Raw genomic sequence first — 10,538 nt, forward strand, 5'->3', positions numbered from 1 at the left:
TTGTCCTGTTTTATGATTTATTTTCTTATTTTCAAATGCAGGAAAATACATCTATGTTATTCTTAAACAAATGTAAAAAAGAAAAGAAGACAGAACCAAACTAATTGAACAGAGGCTTCATGGAATCTTGGCTTTAAAAACGGTTAACTACACAACTAGACCATTTAAAAGAAAAACAGTGGGTGGTCATCCTCAATATTGCATATTTTCTTTTTAAATTAAAGACACATTCTGAAATGTACTTTAAATACTCCAATATCTTTGCACTCTCTCTCAAAATACAATATCTTTTTACACTCTCACAACCATTTACTAATTTGTCTTGTTTCATTTAAGGGAGACACAGGGATAGGAGGTACTGTTGTTAGCTCTAAAGAGTGATTACCAGAGAATCCTGCGACAGGGCCGATGAAAATTAAAAATGTCTGGCAGATTTTGCTTTGTACAGATGACATCCTATCACTGTGTCTACCCATGTCTAATGCGATGTTTCTTCGTGCAGTACCTTACAATTACATAAATGTATAATAATCATATTTATTAGAGATGCACGATATTGAAATTATGATATCCGATCTCCGATTATTTGCAGGGTCATATCGGACGTTTCCGATATATTACATTATTATATATTATATTTTTGAACTTGAATATTTGTTTTGCTGTTGAAAGCAGAAGTTAACTATACAGCTGGCGCTCTTAAAGAGACAGGCAGACTGGCTGCTCTGTGAGCACAAAGCCATTGATGCTCACATTATTATTGCGTCAATATCTGTGAAAATAATCTGGCTTATTTTGCGACCGATCCGATACCGATATGGCATTTCTATGGCCGATTTCAACACTATTATATCGTGCATCACTAATATTTATACTGAAATTATAAGACTACGATTTTAACTGAATTTGAGTGCAAGATATGAGAACATTGAATGCCACATGACAATGTTCAGTTCCAGTTCTTGAAGAACTGTTTGAAAATGATGGTTTCTCTCCCTTGTGGCAAAATCTCCACCTGCAAAGTAAGAACAGTTCTCAGGATTAGAAAATAGAAGGTTAAGTAATAGTAATAATAAATATTCACTATGACCTAGTAAATGGCCAGGGCAATCAAACATATACAGAATTGTGTGGCTGTTAGTTGTTGAGCTCATGGCACACTTGACTTTTGGTTTTATACACATTGCACTCACTGGCGGGAATTAAGACTTCTTGTGACTGCACGTTTGCGCAACAGTGTGTCACATGATATGATAATTATGATTTATCTGAAAGATAGAGAAAGAGAAAAACAGAGTCTGGACAGTTTGTGATCCACACCTGTGTTTTCATCCTGGGATAGTTCATCTTTTGGATAAATTCATCTGCCATCTTTAGAGCTTCGCTCTTCTCCTCTGCATTGGCTCCACTACCTGTCAAACAAGGAACTGGTTCAGTAGTGCTAGTAATACATTTTAATGCTACATTTGTTCCAAAAGGAGTAGTCTGTCAGCTTCAGAGACAGAGGAGAGTGAATCTCTCAATCTCAAAAAGTATTAAAAGCATTACAATTTCACTCAGTTAATGCATCAGGGTGGTGCAGTGGAGACTTTCTTGATTCGTCGGTGGTGCCTCCGGCTTGACTGGGCACTCCAACCAACAAAGGTGGAAAGCAGACAGCGGAGTGTGTACAGTAGTCGCTGCACTACCAACTCCTACAGCTTGGTTGGAGTGCCTGTCCAATGAGGATAGGGACTACAAACATGGGGGGAATTGTCAGGCAACGACTACATTGAAGTGAAAATGCAACAAAAAAAAGATAAAAAAATAATAATCAGTCGAACAAAGCAATTCAATTAGAACTATTGTTATCTGTTATTGCATGTTTCTTGTCGGTCAACTTTTGAAGATTCCTGACCTTTCCAGACGAAGATCTTTCCATTGGCCCCATTGTCCAGAATAAAGCAGTCATCTCGTAACAGCAGCTCCTTGGCAAGACTCTTTTCTGACACTTTGGTCATTGTCATCGAACCTGTTGCGTCTGACACCTGTGACACACAAATGTTGACATTCATCAAAATAAAATAAAAATAAAACTCTTTAGACACGAGCATATTTTGGCCTACTGATATTATAAACCCGTTTTGCACCTGAGGTTACCTTGAAGAGAGAGGCTGAGTTGGAAGCATCTGCTTTGCTGTCCTCCTCTGGAGTGCTCACTGCAAGCTCTGGCATTGGTCCCAGCACCTGTCACTCGAGAGAAATGGGTTGTTTTGGTTGAGGTTTAGTCTACGGTCTTGGTTAGTAGTCTAGAGCACTGGTTCCCAAACACTGGGTGGGGTCCCATTTGTGGGTCATGGACACATTTTTATGGGTCCCTTTGTTTCCCACATTTAGTTTTTAATTATTATTTCAAAACATTTTCAAAAAACATTCCCAAAAAAGCTATATATTTCATGAATTCAAAACAAATTCAATGTTTTTTGTTCTCCAGTAATTTCATTAAGAAATAAAATCTAAGAAATTCCATACATTAGAAAACAAATAAAAAATATCTTGCAGATCTGCTAATTTCACTATAGGGTCCCGGGCAAACGTCTGGAGCTAAAAAGGAACCACTGGTCTAGAGAGAACTATTTTGGATACACTCCAACACATTACTTTTGGAGGGGGGGCTAATCATTAATGGCTAATCATTAATGGCATTATTCTCTGCAGTGTTTACCTTGAGCATCTCCGTTGGCTCCTCCCCCTCGCTGATGTCAATGATGTGGGCTTTACCGTGCCTGTCTGTGTCACGAATCAGCGAGGCGATCTCTCTCACTTTCTGCTTCTCAAAGATGTTGGCCTGGGAACCAGTCCATGACACGATAGTCTGAGGAGCAGAGGGATGTGAATTATGTTGATGGTTCCATACAATATGTACTTTTATTACACGGCTTGGTTGAATGCTTGATTCTTGGTCAATCGCTGAATTCAGCAGCGGAAATACCTTGTTTTGTTGTTACATTTGGGTCAATTTATTATTAGTTTATTAAGAAAGTAACCGTGTAATAAGGTTTAAAATTAATCTCTCTCTCTCTGCCTCTCTCTCTCTCCCCCTCTATCAGGACCATGGATGGAGTGAGTGAGGTAGGGGAGGTGAAGGTGGCCAGACTGCATATGGAGGCAGAGAGAGAAGACAACAGCCCCTCTCCTGGACCCCCAGGTAGTGAAAAACAAACAATTTTCTACTGATACATGAACTTGTGTCCAAGACTCCAAGTTCATGCATCAGTAGATGTTTAACTGTCATTGTCGTGTCATTATATTTCAACAACTACTGCTGCGTCATACATTATCCTTTGCTACTTTTATCAAGGCCAGGCTACAGATAAACAAGTGATGAAACAAATGCATAATAATCCTTAGGACTTGAAATGTGTTGCTTTGCATCTATAATGATTTAATGTAGATGAATGTTCCCTTCACCTGCCCAAGGTCCAGGATGAAGCAATCTCCTTTGTTGAAGCTCTCCCACGACAGCTCCACCTCCTTGGCACGGATGTTTCGTTTCCCTTTGACCTGGAATAACCTGTGGACTGGTCCGGAACCCTGGGTCCTCCTGAATCCTGACTCCACGCCCCCTTCCTGTAAGTAAAACACATTTTAGTTTTTCAAAATGCAATATCCCCCGCCCCCTTTTTCCATTATTTTTTGCCAGCTAAGTGTGTTTATATACAGTAACCCACTGGTATAGAGTAAAAAAGAAAATGTACTGTACAGAAAGACAGAAGCAGAAGGAAGAAGTAGAACTTTCAGGAAACAAGACGTTCCTCCACATGTCACTTGCAGAAGTAGCCATGTGGCAAGAAACTCATAGTAATCACATGCATGGTCGTTGCTGATGGCCTGATAGATTGGATATTGTGAAACGATTAGCCTTATAATAAATCTTCAAGGGAAAAGGCCTGCTCTACTCAGACAGTTTTACCGGTATATAGTTTCAGGCGTGTGCTGGGTGCAGATTCAAAATGAACATTGACACATTGACATATTCGTCAGTGTCACAATTTTGACACTGATGAAGGCCTGCGCGCCGAAACGTGTTTGTCTGTCTGGTATGACTGCTGCTGGGGAGCACTATCATTATTAAACAAGACTCATAAGCCCACCACACACCAGCTGCGTGCGCCGCGCGGCGCCGCGTGGCGGACACGGCCGCCTCCATTGTTTTCAATGAACCTAACGCACACCGGCTCCGTCTGCCGCGTCGCATAGAATCAATGTGTGACAACGGTGCATGACACATGAAGCCTTTCAACTACTAATTGTCTTGGCATGGGGAAAGAGTATGTTTTGCACTCCGTCCGTGTGTGTATGTGGTGTGTGTCCGTCCGTCAGTCGGTGTGTGTGTGTGTGTGTGTGTGTGTGTGTGTGTGTGTGTGTGTGTGTGTGTGTGTGTGTGTGTGTGTGTGTGTGTGTGTGTGTGTGTGTGTGTGTGTGTGTGTGTGTGTGTGTGTGTGTCCGTCTATGGACAGCTAATCTCTGTGGACAGCTAATTTGTATTTTATTTAGGGACATCCACAATCATTTTATACAACCATTTTTCAAATGGAATTTCTTTGTCCACAGGTTTCTTTTTTCATTTTTATACAGGAACAAAAAATAATAAAATAAAGCATATGGGAGAGATGGATGATGTGTACAGAAATGTTAAAGTACAATACAATATAATACTCATAGGAAGACATAAAAGAGCATTTGAAGCTGTGAGCAGTAATTAAAATAAAAACAACAAAACCAAAAAAGAGATGAATGAGTAGACGGAATCATTCAATCCTTGCTGCTACAAAATCAGGTCGCAAAGGTATGATATATTCCACCCAGTTAGACCAAGACTTTATACATTTCTCCTTCTGCAGTCTGAGAGAGAAAGTGATCTGTTCCATATTATTAATATCATTTACCATATCTATCCATTCTTTTATGGTGAGGTCCTCAGGAAGCAACCAGTGTCGTGTAATATAGTTTTCTACATGCAGATATCAGAATACCGAATAGGTATTCGTCAGATCTTCCTGTCTGAAAATGTGCATGTCCCAAAAATAATGTAGTAAACTCTAAGGGCACATTTGCACCAAATATTGTATTTATATTGATCTCTGAAATTCTGTCCAGACTCCCGAGACCCACACTGTCTCCAGCATGTTGCTTCCCCATTCGAGAAATGTGCCTTCTGTTTCGGCGTAATGAAGAAACGGACAAGACATTTCCACCCAAATTCCCTCAATACATGTGAATTAGTACATTTCCATTGGAATTGACATATCTCAGACCACCTTACTCATTATCTCATTACCTTCTGTTTCCCACTTTTCTTTAATATATTTTGTATCATGTTGTTTCTTTCTCTGAAATAACACCTTTAGCTAAGTTGTATGCTGTTCAATGTTAATGTTGTGTTTGTGTGTTTGTGTGACCCATGCAAGAATGAAAGAAGCTGTCATGCTAATACAGTAGTAGTAATCCCCACCTTGTAGCTGACCCCTCTGGGAAAGAGGTTCATGAACTCTGGAGACTCGTAGCCCTGGACATGCCGGTGTTGGATGGGGTCACCACCCAGGAAGTTGTCCAGCTGGGTGCCCAGCATGGCACATGCCACCTGCTCGTCACGGGATGACTTCTCACCTATCAGGAAGGGAAGGAGAGAGAGAGTGCATGAGAGAGAGAGAGAGATAGAGGCTTGGAAGTGTTAGAGACAAGTTCAGAATTTTTACACTGCATCATTATGTCAGTTTGCCACCTCAAACATGAAAAAGTAAAATGGAATCCATGTGAATATGGTCCATACTAGCTTCAACCTTTAAATGTCTTCTTTCCTCTTAAATTATTGAGGCAGTACACTTGGCAAGTAAAGTTTTTTGGCTGCAAGTGACTCCTTTAATGAGCAAGCGAGCGAGAGAGAAAGAGAGGGGGGGGGGGTGAATTGGAAACAGTAAATGATGCAAAGCGAGATTAAGTCATCATATCGGGACGCGAAGGGAAAACAAATGGATGGAACTCTGTCAAAGGGAACGGAAACAAACGTAGCCTGCATTAGTATCGCAGGCGAGGGACGGGTAAACAATAACAGCACAGCGGTCAATGGGTCATGCGAGAGAGAGAGAGAGAGAGAGGGGCCAGTCAGGGAGATGATCCATGCGTGAGCAGGTGTGTGACAACCAGCTCAGTGTTACCTAAGCACCGGATAGGATACATGCTGGAAACAACAACCACATTTGAGTTCTGTAAGAGTGCTCCTGCATTTTTAATGAGCCATGCACCACAGGAACGTGCCCATCCCACTGGGAGTTCTGTCCCGCTGTTGTAAAAGTAGCTAAGTACATTTACTCAAGTGCTGTACTCGAGTACAACTTTTTTTCTTTACTGGAGTACTTTTTACTCCACTACAATTATTTGAAAACTTTATATTTTGATTATTATTACTAAACATACATTAACCACTTCAGCCCACATTTCAGCCATTTGGAAATAGCAGATCAGATTTGTATACATTTTGTACATTTGAAAAGTTGTGAAATGAGACATTCTAATGAGTACTTTCTACCTTTGGCACTTTAAGTATAGTTTGATACCAATACCTTTGATGAATTGAAAATGGTGGGCCCCATTGTAAACAAGTGTAATGCTTTGGCGTTGTCCACTCACAGTTAACAGTTTTTGTATTGAGTTGTACCTGAAATGTACTGTAAGCAATCAATCAATCCTTTACATTCAATTTTTAATTCCAGACTTCTACTTTTACTAGTATTTATACATTGCGGTATTGATACACAAACGTGTGAGTACTTTTTCCACCACTGCCTGTCCGCCCCCCCCCCCCCCCCCCCCCCGGCATCATTGTCCCATCAATCTACATCCTCCTCGCATAATTATGCGTAGCGTAGGGTCAGTGTCATAGACTGTAAAAGGTCAGTGTCCTGTCTCGGGTGTCATCGTCACATTAGCTGAAGGGTTCATGGCTTTTCAGCCACAATTGCTCTGAAAAGTTAATTATTAACAGCCACAGCCGTAATTAGGTGTGTTATACAGGCCATTGGCTAGCAGTTCATCTTGATAGAGTGGTGCTTGCCTGGCCAAAATTATGTCCCGTTTATCAGGCTGGGGATCTACAGGTATACCACTTGATACACTGTTCTGTGTTCTACAGCAGTGTTTTTCAACCCTTTTCATATCAAGGCCCATTATTTATTCAGGGTGTAAAATGGGGTGTAAAATGGAACCGGGAGGGTCCATTTGGTTTCATTTTACGCCCTCAAGAGTTAAAGATCTATAAGGGTGCATTTGGTTACCACCTGGAACCCCCTCAAGGCCCACTGGTGATCCCTGGACCACTGGTTGAAAACCACGTACTGTTCTGCAGGACACTCCGTTTTAACTGAACTTTCCTTCTCTGTACTCGTTATAAATATAAATGGATTACAGTGATCCCGTTTTATATAAGACATGCACCTATAGGCCTGCATGTCCTTAGCATCCCACGTTTTTTATTGAGAGGACGTGTGGACACGCCTTTAGCACAAAAGCTGTTCAATTGTCTGCACTTAGTTTCCGCTTGGGCACAAAAGCTGTCCATTATGTCCACTTCTGTTTCTCACTGGGCTCTCACCTATCCACATGTGGACGTCGGCCCCCATGAATCCACGGTTATCCAGTACCAGGTACGAATCTCCACTGAAAAAGGCCCCCACCTCCGAGGGATCCAGCAGCACTGCCTTCAACTTCTCCACCCTCCATGCCTTGAGCCCTGGCTCCCGGACCTCTGGTCCAAACTGCCCTGGTGCTGCCTGGAACGGGAGCATTCTGCAAGGAGAGAGGAGAAGAGATGTGGTCACTACAAGCTCACAACATGCTGTGATGTGTTGTGAGCCTGTAGATCGGCATTCCCCCCAAAATAAATTAGATTTGATTTAAAAACAAAATGCCATGTCCGTGGGAAAAATACAATATTGATGGAAAGTGATGACCCCTGAATGGAGGAGGGTACGAGGGTGAAGTTGTGGGTTCTAATGAGCTAGGGTGCTTACTGCTAATGGAAAATTATTATTATTAAAGGAAGTGGTGTACTGGTCACCAAAGGAGGGAGTATCTATGTCTTTAACTTGCTTATTAAAGTCAGGACAGAGCAGACAGTTGTGTGGTTTGGGAGGGGTACGTCAGATGAGAGCAAACTTAGAACATAACTAAATCTTTTGGCTTTTAGGCTTTTGGCTGAAAATGACTCATGACTAAAAGGTGTTTCACCACTCACCCAATTGCTAAGTAAGTAAGGCAATTTATCCAGCATTGTACACTACTACTGCTCGTTATTTTTTATTAGTAAAATATTTTAAGATTCAGAGTAGGGGTGTTGGTGAACATGTTGAGTTAGAACAGAACACTGCCACAGAATACAGACACCCATACAAGTAGGTAGGGTGTGATCTGTACTCAAGTTGGATCATGTCCCATCACATCTAATGTGGGACTGAGGCATGTGATCGTGAACTATATAGTATATGTTTGTGTCACTCACATTAGAGATCTCTGTTTTTCAGATCTCTGCTCACATAGAGCACCGAAGTCTGACGCCAATATCGGTAGAGTGCGCAAATCCACGGGTTCATGTACTTTTTATTTGCATTGTAATCCCCATACCCATAGGGGGATTTTAGATTGCCTCATATAAGAACTGTGTTTGAAAAATAAACAAATCATCCAGGTTGCTTCACTCATATGGATATGAAGAATCAACTGACAACACTAATGTTACTGCTGCTGAATTAGTTACATTTTCGCTAGAAACAGACTATGATATATGAGTGACTGACTGTCGCAAACTAAACGGAGACATCTCCCTGATAATAACGCCGAGACAGCTTGTTTATTTTTGGACCACAATGCTTATAGTTGACGATATTAAGATCACCCCATGGTTATTCGGGAACAGACCCCCATTCAGAAACACCGCCATTCAGAAACCCGGTTAGGGTTAGGGTTATGTTTTACTACCACTGCAGAGAAAGAACACTATTGATAGCAGATATAGGCTATAGATATAGATGATAGGCTTTTATGGGCTAAGTTTAATCACTTTTAACCCGGCATCTCTATTTTGGGCATGTCATGACATGCCCAAAAAGATCGCTGTGCAACAAGTCATACTGCAAAGTATAAAATGGGGGTTGAGCGTGAATAGAAAGAACGGTTTGTTTAAGACAAACACACGCACAACATTCTGTGAAAACCGTTGGCGTTATAATTATGGAAAAACTTTTGCTGTAAAACTATTGCTGCGGTCTCATCTATAATTAAATAATTGTAAATGTAATAAAGTAGGCACATCTGTCTCTGACTAATAATGTAAATGTGTAAAATCAGTTTGCATTTAATTTGAGCTTTGAATCAGTAGCACCAAGGAGTAAACAATACTCAAACAGCAAAACAGCAAAACATAAACAGCAAATTCCTCAGTGTTAATTTAATTCTGAAATGGTCCACTTTTACACTCTTAAGGATTTTATTGCGTTCATTTGCGTAGAATAAACATAGGGCATGATTGACACTAATATGGCTCCATTACAACTTGGCTCAACAGGGTCGATTAAATAGAGTGCTCAATCTAATTGCCTCAGTTGATTATAAAGATTAAAGTCAGTAAGAGAGGATAAAATAACTGACCACTAATCTATCATTTTGTGTGCGTGTCTGTTGTGCGTGCTTGCTTCAATTGCTTGGACATAGTGTAGTGTGCCATTTATGAATCACGCATTTTCTGAACCATCCTCAAGAGATGCATTTTTTGCATACAAACTACACATTTATCTCCTGATTGCAGATAATGAGATGTATTCTCGTGGAGTTATGCCCTGAAATACTGGGGGAAAAGGACACTTGTTTGAGTTAATTGTGAGCTGTTGTGTGGGAGAGGTCATGACACTGGACCCTGAATCATAATCCCTGCATCCTGATGATATACTGTATGTATACACACTACAGTATGTGCCATTTACTATGCAGTGATGCAAATAGCCTGCATCTTGCATCCTTAGACTCACTAAACTGAGAAAGGATGCAATCATGTCACCCTCCGGGGGTCCTGTGATGCAATACTGTACTCAGTACTGTACTCTAACATCGTTGAAGTAGGACTCATAGAATGTTCCTGGGACCCATCTAAAAGACCAACCCTGGGTCCCGGGACCCATTGCATTGAAAAACAATTTACATCACTCACTATGATGTTGCACTGTAAGCCTAAGCTACGGTAATTTATTGCAACCCTATAGCAGAGTCACCGACACCACCATCATCATTGCGTCAGTTCCGAACAGGACAACAAGTTAGTAAAAGTGTCTTGTCATGGCAGAAAGATAGAATGACAGAGTAGAAGAGTAAATATTTGAACGCATAAATGCTAGGAAGGACATGAGCAAAGAGCGGAAGAGAGAGGGCCACAGAACACACAAGGGCCCGGGCAGGTTAGGGTTACAATGCTTGGACAAGCTACTTGAAAAGTAAGTAAGCAGAGAGAGAGA

The 10,538-nt window shown here is 41.1% G+C and overlaps 1 protein-coding gene across 3 annotated transcripts in view; it reads right to left on the minus strand.

Moving 5' to 3' along the window:
- The window catches only part of capgb (capping protein (actin filament), gelsolin-like b), a 13,001-nt gene continuing 2,463 nt past the window's right edge, over window positions 1-10,538 (minus strand). For all 3 annotated transcript variants that reach the window (XM_080791768.1, XM_080791769.1, XM_080791767.1), the window contains exons 2-9: window positions 7,631-7,824; window positions 5,495-5,649; window positions 3,451-3,609; window positions 2,705-2,854; window positions 2,140-2,226; window positions 1,898-2,027; window positions 1,321-1,412; window positions 1-1,015 (exon numbers count right to left, since the gene is read on the minus strand). In XM_080791768.1, the coding sequence (XP_080647894.1) occupies window positions 950-1,015; window positions 1,321-1,412; window positions 1,898-2,027; window positions 2,140-2,226; window positions 2,705-2,854; window positions 3,451-3,609; window positions 5,495-5,649; window positions 7,631-7,823 (1,032 nt within the window). In that variant the 5' untranslated portion in view covers window position 7,824 and the 3' untranslated portion in view covers window positions 1-949. The remainder of the gene's footprint in view (window positions 1,016-1,320; window positions 1,413-1,897; window positions 2,028-2,139; window positions 2,227-2,704; window positions 2,855-3,450; window positions 3,610-5,494; window positions 5,650-7,630; window positions 7,825-10,538) is intronic.

The sequence above is a fragment of the Protomyctophum bolini genome (genome assembly GCF_963924005.1).
Source record: "Protomyctophum bolini genome assembly, chromosome: 20".
Classification (NCBI taxonomy): domain Eukaryota; kingdom Metazoa; phylum Chordata; class Actinopteri; order Myctophiformes; family Myctophidae; genus Protomyctophum; species Protomyctophum bolini.